This window comes from Nasonia vitripennis (assembly GCF_009193385.2).
Source record: "Nasonia vitripennis strain AsymCx chromosome 5 unlocalized genomic scaffold, Nvit_psr_1.1 chr5_random0003, whole genome shotgun sequence".
Classification (NCBI taxonomy): Eukaryota; Metazoa; Arthropoda; class Insecta; order Hymenoptera; family Pteromalidae; genus Nasonia; species Nasonia vitripennis.
The window spans coordinates 1028758-1046151 of record NW_022279653.1 but is presented as its reverse complement, the minus strand read 5'-3'; the positions used below and the strand labels follow the sequence as shown (position 1 = coordinate 1046151).

At 42.9% G+C, this 17394-nt stretch overlaps 2 protein-coding genes across 2 annotated transcripts in view; one reads left to right on the top strand and one right to left on the bottom strand.

Annotated features, from left to right (window-relative positions):
* Positions 1-757: 757 nt before the first annotated feature.
* LOC116417811 (nucleolin 2-like) lies at positions 758-2119 on the top strand. The gene has a single exon (XM_031932875.1). The coding sequence runs from the start codon at positions 758-760 to the stop codon at positions 2117-2119; it is 1362 nt and encodes a 453-aa protein (XP_031788735.1).
* A 9887-nt stretch (positions 2120-12006) lies between these two features.
* The window catches only part of LOC103317585 (dynein assembly factor 1, axonemal homolog), a 119660-nt gene continuing 114272 nt past the window's right edge, over positions 12007-17394 (bottom strand). The window contains exon 6 of the mRNA XM_031932874.1: positions 12007-12192. Within this exon, the coding sequence (XP_031788734.1) occupies positions 12007-12192 (186 nt within the window). The remainder of the gene's footprint in view (positions 12193-17394) is intronic.

Genomic DNA, 17394 nt, shown 5'->3' with positions numbered 1-17394 from the left:
TCTATAAAATATATACACATAATCTATTTATAATTTATAAACATATATATATATATATATATATATATTGACGTTTTTGTACGCATTCCCATTGTAAAAAAAAAATGTTAACATTGAAATCCGATCCCGCAGGCTTCGTATAACCTTTCTGCCTGGATGAAAGCTTTTTTTTTGGCCCCAAATAAATCACTTGTTTTAGCCGGTTAACAGTAGAACGGCTAAATCAGTTGATGAATATTGCACCCATAAGCTAGCAGTCGAATAACCCATTTGGTTTATCAGTAAGACGGTCAATCGTTACTGGTTTCTTTTTCGGTCTAACCCTAGTAACTATTTCTTTCTTTTTTTTGCCCAGATTCTAGATTCGCAAAATACGTTGCTAATGGAAATTTTTGAAGTCGGGTTGAATTCGTTTTCCAGTGAGTGAATGAGAGATAGACCCTGGGTGGGCCCTTCGACCTTTACAGCGGTTTAGCTGAGAAATATATTGAATTTTTTTTTTGCTTTTCCCCAATTATTCGAACCCAATCACCACCGTGTAAAGTATTGCGTAGAGAAGAAAACCAGTCGCTTAACCGGTTATTATCTGCCAAGAATTTTATTTTTGAGAAGTTCAAGAAGTATTTACAGCCTATCTTATCAAGAAATAAAAGAAGAATATAGAGAGAAAATTACAGTCAGACCACCAAGAAGTTTAGAAAATTGTATACGCTTTTCCATCAACCAAGGCTTAAAGGGTAAATAGCAGAAAGTAACCATGGATAATCACAGAAAGATGATGGACGCACTGCGTAAAGATCGAGAAGTTCGTTACTTGGCCAGCGAGATTAGAAAGTATGATGAAGAAGACGTAGAAGAAGAACTCAAGTCGTTGAAAATTAGTACGAAGGGAAATAAGGCGATTCTAAGAGATCGCTTGTTAAGAGCCGAAATTTTACGAGCCGGTTTGAGCGAGACAGTGCCGTGGTATGAATGGGACAATGGTGGCGTTATCCCAACTGACTCCGAGGAGGCGCTGACGGCGATCCTCAACCACAAGAAAAGTAAATCCAGAACGAGTAGTAAACGAGATAAAAAAGAAGTGATCGCCGAGTCTGCCTCACAATCAGAAATTGAGACTGGCAAGGAAACCGAGTATGAAGCCGGTGATGAAAGCCTCGAAGAAATTGTTAACTCTTCAGTGAGACAAATACAAGCTCTGTCGAGCCTCACTTCCACAGACGATGGAACGCCCGGTTTTGGATGCCCGTTAACAGTATCAAATCAGCTCCAACAACTCATTTCTGCACGAGTACTCAGCGCTCTTCAGGGATCATCGAGTTATGCTACCAGCCAGAAGTCGATAAATCCCACATCTCTACTATTCGTCAATAAAACCACTAGAGCTCAGCCAGAAGTCGTGCCAGTGTCCCGTCTTGCCTCCAGCCCAACACTCGACTCTAACGAGGGAGCTCAAAATTTTATGGGGATTTGGCCTTATGCAGAAACCATTAGGAACTCCGTCCAGCCCAATACGGGAACAATTAAGGAAAGTAGCACGCTGAGAAGATCGATATCAGACGATGGGAAATTCACGAGACAAGTACAAGAGTGGGAATTAAGAACGCCGAAGTCGAAAAACAGACCTCACGTTCAACCGACTAACTTAGAGTCAGCGCTCAACGAAACTAAGGATGTAGAAAGGAAGAAGCCGACAGAACCGTGTGCCATTAATCAGCCTAGAAGAAGAAAAATCACAGTGCAAAACCCTGGGTTGCCCTGGTTCGCCAGAGGAGCTTCTAAGAAGCCGGCATCACAGCCGAGAGCCAAGAAATCATCTGATAGTAGTAGTGATAGCGAAGAAGATAGTAGCAGTGACGAATCGGGAAAAGAAGAGTCGAAGAACGGAGCCCTAGGTAAGACTCCTACAAAGGCCCTAGACACCAAGAGCAAACAACCAACTCGAGAGAGTCTGAAGAAAGAGAAGTCCAAGAAGAAACAGACCAAAAGAGACAGCTCGAGTAGTAGCTCCGACAGCAGTGACAGCCTTAGCAGCCAAGAGAACGACTTCGATAGCTCCTCAAGTTCTGACCGCCACGAAAAACGGAAAACAAAAAGCTGCAAGAAGAAATCGTCCTGACGATTAGAACAGGAAGAGAGATTGGCCAATCACTTGTATCAACTCCAAATTATACAGGGGCGGAACATCAAGTTTGCGTCTAAATCTTAAAAGCGAAGAGATTTTGGCCATGATTCCCCATACTCTATCAAAGAAGGCTAGCATGTGGTTCAGAACAGAAAAAGAAGGACTTAAAACCTGGAAGACCTTTAAGAAGGCATTCGAAGAACAATTCATCAGCGAGGTGAGCGACAATGACGTAATAGAAGAACTACGTAGACGAACACAGGGTAAAGGGGAGAAGATATCTACGTATATTATGAATTTCAAATATATAGCAGCCCATCTAAAGAGACCGATGAGATTAAAAGACCAGCTGACATTATTGACAGAGAGGTTACGGCCGGAGTATCGTAGAGCGATTAGAAGGAAAAAGATAGAATCCTACGAAGATGTTAAGAGGTACTGCCGAACACTAGAAGAGGAGATGGAAAGAGATGCGATGTATACACCACCACCCACTGTTGAAAAAAGCCGATTCCCAGCCGCAGCTTGGACGCCAACACCGAAAGCCAAAGTAGCAGCCGCCAAAGAAGTTGAGGAAGCAGCAGGAGTTACCGACGCGAATTCAAACAAACAAAATATTAACAACAACAATAAAAATAAGAAACAGAAGCAACAACAGAACCCGCCAGTAGTAACTTCAGCCTCGATCACAGATCAACCAGTGAATAACAACTCAACTAGCGAGCCCAAGCAGACTAACAATGGCCCACCAGTGTGGAGACCAGTTAACGTTCAATCGCAAAGGCAGACCCAACAGTCGCAAGGCAGAGCTGACGCCAGTGATGCTACCCAGAGTCAACCACTAAGCCGGTACAATAACAGAGGCTCTACACCATTTGTCGGAGCATGCTATCACTGTCAACAAGTGGGCCACAGAGCATCAGCCTGCCCGACTGTAGAATGTTACGCCTGCCATCAGAAAGGCCATAAATCGCCAGTTTGCCCCAATCGCAGCCGGGGCCAGATCCAGTGTCAAGTTTGCGGCCAATTCGGCACTACCTTCCAAAATTGTGGAAACTGCGCTACCTTTCGAACGATGTGGGGAAATGGCAACGCGGGGGCATCCCTGGGGCCGATGCCACCCGCAACTCAACAATAACGGCCTCAAACGTTGTGGTGAAAACTCCTAGCTCTGTAACTCCGTTGTCAGAGGTGGTTGAAGTTTTGGGAGGGGGAGGTAGTGGCCGAGGACCACTAAGTACAGAGGTGAAAGAAGAGAAAGAGAAATTGCTGCCAAAAGCTAACGCAACCCGTTGGCCAAATAACAGCACAGAGACGAAAGAAGAGAAAGAGAAATTGCTGCCAAAAGCTAACGCAACCCGTTGGCCAGATAACAGCACAGAGACGAGAGAAGAGAAAGAGAAGTCACGGCCAAATGCTAACGTAACCCGTTGGCCAAATAACCGAGACGAAGTAGAAGAAGAGAACAGAGTAGCAGCCGGCGAAGCAGTTCTAAACTCCTCGAGCAACGAAGAGGACAGTGTATCCCGCCCGTGGAGAAACGAGCTCCAGAGCAAAGTACATTACAGCCAATTCGAAACTCAAAACGAGTGGAATAAACCTACGCCGCTGACACTGGACTCAAGTAGCGAATCAGATGGGTCGTTATTGGATGAGAGAGTGAAAAATAATAGAAGCCAAACCTCTGCAAACTTGAACGCATCGAAGACTAGAGGCCTAACCCTAGAACAGGGCACCCTTTACTCCCAAGAATGCATTAATAAAGTCAGACAGAGAGTTGCCAGTAGAGAAGAGAACGAGAAGACAGTAGTTGGAAAGGAGTGTGAAATTGAGCCGTTAAAAGTAGAGAAGTCGGAGAAGAGAGTCTCTTTCGAGTTAGAATCGGAACAGTCGGACCTATCAGATGACTCAGACCTTGTGGAGGTTTCGGGAACCTGGGAAGATACGCCAACTCAAGTCAAAAGAGAGAAGATTATCGAGTTGATAGAAGAAGAAGAAGATTTTGAAAAGTTGAGTAAGATTGAATTGGCTGTCGAGCAACTACAGTCGACAGATATAGCAGCCGAAAACCAATCACTACCAGAGACTAAGGAAATTGCTGAACAGAAGAAGCCAATACCGCCAGACCCCAACGTCGACTACGTAAGCCCACCCATCCAAATCTCAGACGAGGTAGAGCATCAAGCTCCTACGGCAGCTGTGATAACCGATAATCGGAACTACATGCAAGTAGTCTTGAGCGGAACAACCTATCGGGCACTTTTCGATCCTGGCGCCGTAATCACCTTAGTAGGCCCCAGAGTAGCCGAGAAATTTGAAAACCGACTGATAGCCGCTAAAACTCCTATTCAGGCGATTACGGGCGAACTATCACCCGTAATGGGATATTTACAGATCAATATTGAATTGGACGGCATTGATGCAATCATTACAGCCCGCGCAGTTAAAGAGATTGGGCACGACGTGGTATTCGGTAGAGATTTCTGTGAAATCTTTAAAATAGATACGGATCACAGGGGTTGGTGGAGAGCAAACGGTGGAATATGGCGAAGATTTAATAGCCAAAACCCGTCTGAAAATGATAAAGTTTTCGCCGAATGTACCGGAATAACAGAATTAGATGAAGACGAAAGAAGACAAATAGAAGAGATAGTCGACGGAACTCTGCCCGAATACTCGCCGGATGTATTAGGTTTCACTGATCTCACCGAACATCACATCAGCCTAACGTGTGATACGCCAGTGAGACAGAAATTCCGCCGGAGATCACCCAAAAAGATAGAGTCGATTCAGAAAGGAGCCAAAGAGTTAGAGAGACTAGGTATCATAGAGAGATCAGCCAGTGATTTTGTTAGCCAAGTAGTGATGGTGCCGAAACAAGGCACGGACGAAGAGAGACTGTGTGTAGACTTTACAGACGTGAATAAATTTACTAAAAAGGATGGGTATCCGTTACCGCAAATGGACGCAATTCTTGACAGACTGAGGTGTGCCAGATATCTGAGTAAAATTGACCTACGTCAAGCCTATTTCCAAGTCAAGATGGAGGAAAGTAGTAAGAAATATACCGCCTTTGCCGTACCAGGATATGGATTGTGGCAATTCACTAGGATGCCGTTTGGCCTGATTAATGCCCCCATGACTCTACAACGTCTAGTGGACACCTTATTCGGCCCCGAAGATGCTCCTCAAATTTTTGGTTATTTAGATGACATAGTGATTGCCACAGACACTTTTGAAGAGCATAAAATAAAAGTTAGATATGTACTACAGAAACTGATTTCAGCCGGACTAACTATCAATCCCAAGAAATGCCAATTTTGTGTGAGTCAGATCAAATACTTAGGTTTCGTTCTAGATAAAGACGGGCTTAGGACTGACCCCGACAAAGTCGCGCCGGTATTGAATTATCCAGCACCGTGTAATGTCAGAGAATTAAGAAGAGTATTGGGAATGATAGGTTGGTATGCCAGATTCATTGAAAACAGTTCGGAAACTAAAATCCCACTAGTTAAACTTCTACGCAAAGACCAAAAATGGACTTGGGGAGACGAGCAGCAACAGGCGTTCGAAAAACTCAAGAAAGCCTTAACCGTAGCGCCAGTACTCGCCAGACCCGATTTCAACAAGCCTTTCTGTATCCAATGTGACGCCAGCAACGTCGCCATAGGAGCTGTGTTAACTCAGGAGTTTGACGACGGGGAACACCCGATTGTGTATGTCAGCCGAGTCCTATCAGCCGCCGAGAAGAACTACACTACTACAGAGAAAGAGTGTCTAGCTTTAGTATGGGCCATAAAGAAGTTACGGCCATATGTCGAAGGATACCATTTCACAGTGATCACAGATCACAGTGCACTACGCTGGCTTCGCTCGTTAAAGGAGCCCAGTGGAAGGCTAGCTAGATGGGCACTTGAAGTTCAGCAATGGGACTTCGACATTATTCACCGTAGAGGCGCGAACCATAGAGTGCCAGACGCCTTGTCGAGAATGCTTGAGCCAGAATTAGCAGCCGTGGCGGAGATCTCTGATCCTTGGTATCTCCGACGATTTAAAGAGGTAGAAGAGTTTCCTAATAAATTACCCCAGTGGAGAGTAGAAGATGGTCGGCTATACCGATTTAAGAGAGATCCGTTGTTGGACCCTATTACCCATAGCGACGAAGCCTGGAAATTAGTCATACCAGCCGAACAGAGAGAGAAAGTCATGACTGTTGCCCACGTGGAAGTTACCGCCGGACACATGGGGATCGAAAAGACCTACGATAGAATAGCGAGAGAATATTTTTGGCCGGGGATGTACCACGACGTCCACTCCTTTATCACCGCCTGCCCAGTCTGCCAAAGATACAAAGTGTCGCAACAAGGCCCACAAGGCCTTATCGGCAAAAGAGTCGTAGAAAAGCCTTGGACCGTGGTAGCCGCCGATATGATGGAATTCCCAAGAAGTAAAGGCCAGAATAAATACTTACTAGTTTTCCAAGACCTGTTTACCCGCTGGGTGGAAGTCAAGCCATTGCGTAAAGCAGACGGAAAATCAGTTGCCAGAGCTTTTGAAGAACTAGTGTTATTTCACTGGGAGACGCCAGAGTATTTGTTGACCGATAACGGAACGGAATTCTTGAACAAGCACGTTGCCGAGACGTTAAAGGAATACGGTGTGACACACGTTACTCCACCACCATACCACCCTCAAGCCAATCCTGTCGAGAGGAGTAATCGCACCCTCAAAACAATGATAGCGATGTTCGCCGAGAGTCACAGAGATTGGGATAAACATGTCCACGAGCTTCGTCACGCCATGAATACCGCCGTACAATCAACGCTCAAAACATCCCCAGCCTTTTTGAATTTTGGCAGACACCCCTCACCAGTCAAGAGTCTACGTACGGAAATCGAGGGTCGAGGCCCAAAATTACAATTAGATCCTACCGTGTGGCAAGATCGTATGAAACGACTGGATGCGTTACGAGAGCTCGTCGCCAAGTTTATAGATAATGCGAGAAATAAGCAGGGGGAGACATATAATAGAAGGCGTAGATTGGCCAATTTTGCAGTCGGGGATATGGTTTTGAGGAGAACTCACTATCAGTCGAAAGCCGCTGAGAGTTTCTCTGCCAAGTTAGCACCCAAATTTGAGGGACCCTTTCGAATTACAGAGCAGAAATCCCCTACCGTGTATATCTTGGAAGCCGAGGAGGGTAACAGTCGGAAAATCGCTAAAGCACACCTATCGGACCTGAAAAGATACTTACCGCCGCGAAATCCTAAAACTAACAGCCCTAACCCCGATCCTACGAGCCGGTAGTGAACTGCAGCCCGTGGAAGAACGTACCTGGCGTATAGACATTATATGTGGTTTGTATTGGTGGTGGAGTAGAAAATTGTGTTGTCCCTATGATGAATGTGGAATTCGCATTTAATTACAGTATAAATTACAGATAAGGAACTCCGTGATGCCACGCCGAACTCGCTCCAGAAGCCTCCTGACGGAGTCACGACATGTTGCCGAGGAGGAGTTCGTGCCACCGACGTTTACTGCCGTGCGGCCAGATTTTGTGCCCCCGCAGTGGTCCACGAGACACGAGCGTATTCGTGACCCTAACGGCCCGAAGAGCGAGGAGACGATGCACCGCGAGCTCAGGGTCCGGGACGCTATTCGTCGCCGAGAGATGGAAGAGGAAGAGGAGAGAGAGAGAGAGAGAGCTGTTAGCCGGATCGGACGACGAGGCGGGAACAGTCGAGCCGATGGAGGTGGCCGCCTTCACTCTGGTACCGGCCGAGACCAACACCAAGGTGGGTGAAGTGAGGAGCCCGAGCTCCAAAGTCTCACCGTGGCTTCGCCTGGAGAGCGCCGAGGAACGGGAGAGCAGAGAGACCGTGGAGGAGTTGCGCCGCGTCGTGGAGAAGGAAACGGGTGTAGACCTCCCTACCCAGGGGAGAGGCCACACAGTCTTCAACTGCCCAGAACCGAGACACGGCAAAATCTGCCTAAATTGTGGTAGATTTGGAGAGGACCTCAACTCGTGCCCGCGCTGTCGGGACCGCCACGCTGAGTATTTGGCGACGGTAGGCTCTCACAAGGGTGTAACGACCAGGACGTCAAGCCCTAAACCCGGAACGAGTCGAGAGGAGGCACCTCGCCCCACAACACCTCTGTCACCCGAAGGAACGACAGCCACCTCCCGCACGGCGTCCATCTCCCGTCACAGCCGAGAGAGATCCATCACCTGGGCCACCCCGCTCACCAAGGAGTCTCCCAAGTCCTCACCGCCTCGTAGCCCCAAAAGCTACTCGGCTGGGCGTCCGCGAAGTCGGAGGGGGGATCCTTATGCGACAACCGAACCCACTACCACCTCCAGCTCTCCTACCTCGTCCAGGAGTGGATCACCGCCTAGAGAGGAGTCTCCCACCCGTGGAGTAGCTGAGACGTTACGCCTCATTGATGAGGTCCGAGATCTGCCCCAGGACATCAGGGATTCGATCTTGAGGCGAACTTTCTGCCAGCCGAAACCCAGACGATCCAGGAGTAGGTCCAGGAAGGACTGAGTTCGCCCTTACAGCCAAATTTACAGCCAGTTACAGCCAGTAAAGTGAGTTTCCTCATCTAGACCGGGTTTATCAGCCCAAAATTTTGTTGACCTTTTTTTTTTATTATTCATTGTATAAACTAATCATGCAATTCTTACAGCCCTGCAGTCTCGAGATAGTAGTTGTGAGAAGAAGAGAGAGAGAGAGTGACATTTTTCTTCCTTCTTAGGTAAAGAAAAACTGAAACATTCAGAGTATGTTTAGTTTTGGGAGGGGGAATGCGACGGGGTGACCGTCTAGTATTAAGAAGTTCTCTCTCTCTCTCTTTTCTACGTCACCCTATCAGAACTGCATCACCATGAGTTAACTCTCATAGATCTGGTATGCATTCTAGGTAGAGGAAGGTCGGAATCGGCCACATAGCCGTGCAATAGCAGCCGGGAGAAGGAGAGAGAGAATAGCCGACTAACAGCCGAGTTAGCCGCTTACTGTAGAGCGCTCCCACCAGCCGCGCGACTACACGCACACGCTGGAGCTCACGCACGCTCACACCTAAGCCGCTCGAGTCAGAAGATAAGCCCGCCGCCGGGAGGGGGAAAACCTCGCGCCAGGCCGCGGCAGCAGATACTATACTGCTACTTGTATGTGTGAGGTGTTGAGTGTGTGTAAAAAGAATATTCACCTATGTAACCTAAAGAATTATTTATTTGTAATGTATGACATGAGAGGTGGTCTGATACAGTGTGAAAACCCAACGATCGCACGAGAAAACATATGTAAATCGCCAAATGTAACGGCACTAGACCGATAACTATGTATTGCGCTTGTGTGAGTACTTTAGGGAGGTGTACCGTCGCGCCTCGGCCAGAGAATTCGCCCACTTGATTTTTCGTCGCAGTCAAGAGAACATCCCTACGGTTGGCCTATTGACTTGGATTGCGGACTCGCCCAAAAAGCAGTACTCCGGGATTTTCATAGTAATTCGAAAGGTCGTGATTTAAGTTTAGTTTTTCCGTTGTGAGTACGAGAGAGAAGGACGAGAGAAAGTGTGGTTCAGTCTGCAAGCCGGAATGTAGTACTTTGTGCTAAATTACCACAATCTTTGTAATATTTTGTCTATCTAAGAAATAAAGTCGGAAGTCGTGAGAGTCGGAGAGTCTGCCCGTGGTAGTTAGCTGATCAGCCGAGATTAATATTATCGGAAGTGAGAGAGTGTTATGAGAAAAACAAGCTTAGCGAGTAGTGCGTAATTATTGCCTTTGAGTTACGTTCACGAATAATATTGACAGTCGAGATTACCGCCGGAGTTATTTCATTAAAAGTTGTAAAATGTTATCAAAACGAGGGATTTGTACTTATTTTTCCTTATTTTTCCCACGACCGAATCTCCTCAGAGTACAAGAGTGCTCTAGTAGCCGCGGCAAAGCAGTTGAGAAGGTAAAGTAGTCCGACCTGGCGCCCCTTTTTCCTTCGTATAAATACGGTCGGACGTGAGTCAGTATTAATTAATTAACGTAAAATCTACCTCGTTACATACTCTACCTCGCCTGCGAAGGAGACGTCCTGAGGCTTGAGCTGTTTTCCGAGAGCGAGTAGGATTGACGAAGCGTAAGTGTCAGCTCTCTACTTCTCTCTTTCTCTCTCTCACTAGCTCTCTCCCGATCTCTGGCTACGCCGTTCGTCTGCGTCTCGCACAACCGCGTGTGTGCTCGTGTAACATATCTTGGAGTCAACGATATATACGTTCTCTAATTTATTAAAACCTTACCCCGTTATAACAATCAACAGATTCGTTTTCATAATAACATACTAGAATATATATCCTAACAATATAATTACAATATGTCGCTTATTTCACATAGCTTTGTGGTAGCTTTAGAAGATAATCGTGTAGATGCTCTTTAAAAATACTAAGAGAAGAACTTCATATAATCCTCACAGGAAGGAGATCCCAAAAATGCATTTCCTTCACGGTAAATGAATTCCGATACATTTCGGTTTCAGCAAACGGTATTGCAAATGCAGAAGGAATATTCCTAGTCGAGCGCCTGATATCATCGCCGGGCATTGGAAATATGTTAAGTAGATAATCAGGAGGCCTAACAGTAATCAATTAATCAATTTATACAGTAAGACACCTAAATGATAGTTCCTTCTGTGTTCAAGCGAGAGCCATCCCAGCTTGTCATAGTAAGTTTTGAGAGACGCATCTTTTTTTAAATAGAATATAAACCGCACAGCCGCGTCACAAAGTCTTTTTAGTTTAGTTGCGAGGTAATCAGTGACATCGAGATAGACTAGACAAGCATAATCAATATATTGTAAAACTAAGGTACTAACTAACTGCGCTTTAAGCTGGCTGGAAAAAGGGAATTACTACATTTACTACTAGTATTGGCGCAATATTACTTACATCTGAACGCATGTAGTGTTGCACCGACCCAACAGCCATGGCCTTTCTTTTACTGACATTGAGCTAGAGCCCATTTGTCCTAGACCAGCACAAAATACAGCTGCATCATAATTTAATTAAGCGACAGCTGAATCTAAATCGCGAGATGAACATGGGACATAAATTTGCAATTCATCAGCAAAAAGCATACACTTTGACTTACAGTGCTGCCGAATAGATAGAATCTCGTTGATGTATATCAAAAAGATAATAGGGCCTAGATTAATAAATTTTATTTATCTTACCTATTGTTTTAAATATATTTGATAATAATAATTAAAACCAATCTTTCTAATATTGGTTTCATCCAATATAGACATTAATTCCAATCCAAAATACTATAGATAAAGCGATTGCATCTTCCTTATTTTACATATAATTACAATTAAGAATTATTTTTTGTAAAAAATTCAATACAGCTTTTCCGTTTTACACTGCGTAAATTCTTTTTATAAATAGGATATACTTTTTTAAATATAAACAGTTTGTTAAAATAATATAATGCATAATTTTTTTCATAACAAATTCATTGTAATTATGATAGTTATGAATATTTAAAATAATAATCTATTTACATATGAAATTGAGGGTACACTCTGATGCAAGTTTAAATATTTATTTAAATGCTTCATTCAAATTCACGGTATTCATATTCGTGTTTCTCCGTTTGAAATCGTATTTATGAACCACACTTATTATAGATTCTGTATGCGATCAATGAATACGACTGATCCAACCTATCTTACGCCCACGCTTTACGATGCAACCGCAGTGCGGCACTAAGAAACCCGCAAAATGAATTAATGTCCGTCGGGTGTATACAATCAAGATTATAGTACTTACTATATTACAACAAAAATGATAAAGAGATGTTAAAAAATTATAATTCTTATAGTATATTATATAAATACCACGTTTACGGTCATCTCTTCACACTCACGATCCTTAGCAAAAATAGGTTTGTCATCTAAATATTGAAGATTTGGACATTCTGCTATAACACATTTTCGATAGGCTTTGATTTTTTTTATTACTGGATTGCCTACCAATTTAAGGACACGCAGAGATTTCATCAATCCTAAAAACTAATAAATTTATAATTATTAATATGATTTTGTAAGTTTTTATAAACAATGGTTACTAGAAAATTGTAAATTTATCGTTTTTTCTTAAACTATGAAAGAGCAATAAAAAAAAAATTATCAGGACAATAATTTAATTTTTTTTTTAATTGAAATTACTTGGTGATAAAAATAAAGAAACTATATTTATTTTTCGTAAAGTTTAAGCAAAATAGTAGAAGGTAACGCTTGTGCGTTCGAAGTGTAGAAAGTGTGAGAGGTGATTTAAGGAAAAAAGGGAAGAATAGGTAAGGAAAAAATGCGTAAAAGAGAGAAAGGGTGCAAGGATAGATAAGAGGTAAAAAATAGGCATAGGTAGGTTACAAAAAGAGAAATGACAGGGAGAAGGCTACAAAGAAGTTATAAAAGGAGAGACACGGATTGAGGGAGGAGTGAAGTTGGCCGAAACATGAACTACAATAATAACTAGATCTGGAACATCATAGGAACGGCGAACGGGAACGCAAAAAAGAAACAGGTCTTAAAGACACCATAAGCGCTGGATGACAACCTAGCGGAGGTGGCGAGAATCAGAGACATTACACCAAGAAGATCTAAAGGCAGAAAAGGAAAAATAGAGAATGAGACAAGAGGATCCGCTCGCGAGGAGTACGAAGGTAACCAGGTCACCAGTTCAACTCCTAAAAAAGAGTAGAGGAAAAAAAAGAAATGATAGATGAGGCATTGAAGCAGCTAAATGACATCATATATATTATGAAGAAGAAGAAGAAGGATAGGAAGAAAATGATGGAGGATCGGAAGAAGATGTGAGAGGAGGTGTGAGAAAAGACGAAAAGAAAGACAGATTCGAAACGGAAGAAGACAAATGTCAGGTACAAAGAGGAAAAAGAAGAGAAAAAAATAGAATGTACTGATTTTCGCGTAATAATTTGGAAGTTACTGTCAATAAAATTTAGCGTCGGATAAGTTACGATAAATGGCATGCAAGAAAATGTATTAAGGATTATTGCAGAAATTTAGTACGGAAATTCTATGGTATCCAACGACGCACTACCCTGCACTCGCGCCGACTAGCTCTTACGGGCGTTATCCCCATTCGTTACAGCCCCTCTTAAGAAGTGAATTGGCCGGGCCAACTTTACCTTCTTTATAACGATTCCCGAGCTACCCAGCCTTGCCAGGGAGTCCTCGATAGCTGAACGCCTGACTGGTGACGTTTCAACCCAAGACTCGCCTGACTCCGACTACAGGAATCTTCCCGGGGCTTACCGACTCTAGAATCTTGTGGGTTTTTGAGTTGGACGCCATGTAACGGGGTTTCCAGAAACTAATTTACACAAAAGTAAAGTGACGAGGAGGATTCAACCCCACGTCCCCGAGATCTCAAGGCGCGTGCTCTAACCATTGAGCCAACGACGCACTACCCTGCACTCGCGCCGACTAGCTCTTACGGGCGCTATCCCCACCCGTTACAGTCTAATAAATGTAGATAAAGAACCGTTAATTTAATGCTATTGCTGGTAAATAACATTATTGAAAAATGATGGGGTGAGCAAAGAGAATATTTAAATAATTGGTTTAATCTATGAACAAACTACGTAAAATAATTCATGTACGACTGGCCGTGATACAGACCTATCCATCTGGCGTTCAACAGGTCTTATGCGTTCCGCAATGACAATATCTATGAAAGGGGTAAATGTATAGCATAAGTATGAGTTGAAATTGTTGACTAAAGGTATGACGCAAATGCAAAAGGTCAAAATAATTATGTAGCTACGACGTAATAAATAAAGAAAGGGGTGTATGATCGATGGCCTTGTACAGTTAAAAAATGATGGAGAAGGAATAAGGAATAAAAAGGAATTAAAGGGTACGATGATAAAGAAATGTGAGAAAGAGCTGAAAGATGCAAGCACAGGAGGAAGGAGCAAAGAAGGAGGGGAAGCAGAAGAAGGTATCAGGATAAAAAGGGAGACCAAGCAAATAAAGGAGATAAAATAGAAGATAAAGGAAGGTGAAAGGGCCAGGAGAAAAAAACATAGTAATAACTAGAAGTAGAGCTAGAAGTAGTATGACAAGTAATGAATGTGGAAAAGGAGACGGTAGAAGTAGTAGATAAAGGAAAAACTGGAAATAAGAGGAAAATTGGATTATCAGAAGCAGGGTAAGCAGAGCAAAATGCAAGAGCTGAGAAGATAAGCAAAAAATTATGAAAGAGGAGTCAGCTTTGAAAGGATCAGACATCTATATTGACCAAAGCATAACCAAAAAGGAAAGGAGAAACAAGAAGAAAATAAGAGAGTATGCAAGACAAAAAGAAAAGAAAGGAAAGAGGTAAATATAGGATACAAAAAAATGTAGGTTAAAGGAGAAAAAGATATATGGGAAGAGAAAATACAGGAATTTTTTCAGGAAGAGAACAGAGAAGAACATTTGTTAGTCAAACTTTTCACAGAGATTGTCAAAATGTGACTGCAAAGGATAAAAGCTAGGTAGTAGAGGGGAGATATGGAGAAAATAAAGAAGAGAGTGACTAACGAAAAGAAAAGGGCGAAGCTACTCATAATGAGCGAAAAAAGAAAAAGAGAAGAAGTGAAAGAAGCAAATTGTGCACTTATACTGACAGATAGGGTAGTAGTAGATGTAGACGGTATGAGATATGCATGGTACAAGATAAAGGAGAAAATAATAAAAATAGGAAGAAGACCAGATCGAGGAGAAGAATCGGTTTGTCGTGCCGCCGTAACGGTCGCCGCTTGCCAATTCACTCCCTGGTCAAAGTGCACCTGGCGAGCCTATAAAAATATTTACTTTAAAAATTGAGTCTTCTTCTTCGTTTAATAAGTTAATACCTTTTTGTGAAACGGTCCGCGAAGGGTTAATACGCGAACGCGAAGGATTCGAAACCCGAGGTTAGTAAAGCGGGAGAGACGCACATTCGAAGAGTGATAGCAGTCTTTAATCTACCCGGTAATATCTATTGAGTGGACAAAAGATCTCCCTATCCTCTGTAATCGCCGAGCCACCAGAGGAGAACTGCTCGTGTGTAGCCCTCTACAGATGAGTAGGGTATTCCCACTACGCATATCCCGCACACTTAGGTAAACCACACACCCATTAGGCTGATGTGTGAGGTACTACCATCTCACCATGAGTCTAGAACCAGATGCGCCACCTAAATGCAGGGTACTACCATCCTACACCGGTGACACAACTGATGGGGGGATGGGAGTGGGTAATGCTAAACAAGGGTTAACATAGTTTATATGTCTTTCATTTATTTATTTAATCATTCAATATTCAATGATAAGCGATGCTGGATCTCAGTCTACAAGGAGAGGGAGTGGACTGCACACATACTCTTCGAGAGCCTGGGGCTACTGGGACTACTGGGTATGGTGGAGACCGGAGCAAGCAGCGAGTACTACCATTCGCACGTTGCTCAGTTGAGAGCCAGATCATGAATGCTCGCTGCTGGCTCCGGGGCTCCTTATATACCCGGGATGCTCCCTCTCTCCTGTGTTATCTGCGCGCACGCCCGCTACCAGCGCTTAGGTAGACTATTTACATGTGGCTACTAGCGCCACTCGGTCGGTAACTTGCCTACGCCAGGCAAGTTATCTGTTGCTGTTCTCTTATCCCCCGGGCTGGGCCTGCCGTCTCATTTGATAACGTGTAGACCTCGGTCGATATTTTGATCAAATTTGACCAGATACGCATGTTTACGATCACAGCGCTTCTTCAGTTCCCAGATGGCCTCACATAGATTGTCGATCTGTGTATGCAGCTGTTGCTCGGCAAGAGATAGTTGTAGAAGGAGAATCATTAAATGGGGTAATTTATATAGACTCATAGATATAACTAAATTAATGAATGCTTCAATGATTTCCTTGTACAATCTCCCCTTAAGGGGACACAACACCTTTAAACTTTAAAAAAATCCATTTTTTTATTGCTTATTTTGACAGGAAATTTTCCGTAGAACATGCTCCTGAAACCCGTTTATCAAAAAAAAAAAAAAAAAATGTCCCGCAAAGTTATAAGCAAAATACTAAAACAAAATTTCTACTATTTTTTCCTAAAATTGCGTATTTTTCATTTTTTATCTAAAACGACTTATAATTTTGATTTTAAGTTTTATAAATTCAATCTGAAAGAAATTCTAATGTGAATGTTGAAAATACTATTTTTTTACCGTAGTATATACGTATATTATGATCCGCATAGATATTTTAGTAAATAAATTTGAGCGTATTAATAAGATTTTTTGGCCTTATTTTTGAGATTAATTTCTAGTTTTGCTTTTATACCAAAACTACAGAAGTACAAAGTATTCTCCTTGAGTTTGAGCCCAAAAGAATTATTCTTTCATTTGGAATCCTATGGACAGTGAAGAAATTCACAAATTCTTGTACCGAGTGCCACAATGGGACAGCAGGGATAATGAAGGTTATAGCACGCTAAGGTTGAAGGTATTTATACTAAATATCACTATAAAAAAATTTAAATGATTTACTTTAATTTTGTGATTTTTACTTATAATTCTTTTTATTCAGTGTTAAAAGATGTTGTGTCCCCTTAATACGTAACCCGGATCCCTGTTTGGGCGCCAATAACACGGTCTGAATAGTATTAGTCACGAACCAAGAAGTTAGATCGAATCCCAAGAGTTAGTGTAGAGGATTAAGACACACTCGACGATCGTTACTATGACCAGGGATCATCAGGCTCTGCGGGTGATGATCAGAGGTCGGCCCTACCCTCTGTAGTGTTGATGCCACCAGAGGGACGCTGCTCTTGTGTATCGGGAGTTCGAAGGGGAATCTACTCCATCAGCTCCACACACTTAGGATAACCATACAGCAAACAGATGGGTAAGTAAGGAACGATAATCTCACTATCGCACCTGGATGTCGTAGGACTCAATCAAGGGAAGTATCAGCGATTCTGTCTAAAATAGAGTTACGACGAGGAAAAAATGGGAGGAAAAAATAATTAATGAATTTTAATTAATGAAAATGTATTGATTGATAATCATACAGAAAATATCGCAATCTGATATTGAAACGGTAAGGATTCGGAAGAGGAAAAGGTGATTTATCACTCTATTTGTTGTAGCGAGTAGAATATATTATATATTAAGCATCTATTCACAACTGTGGGTCATTGGTGTTAGTGCTCACTTGCAACAGGAATAGAATC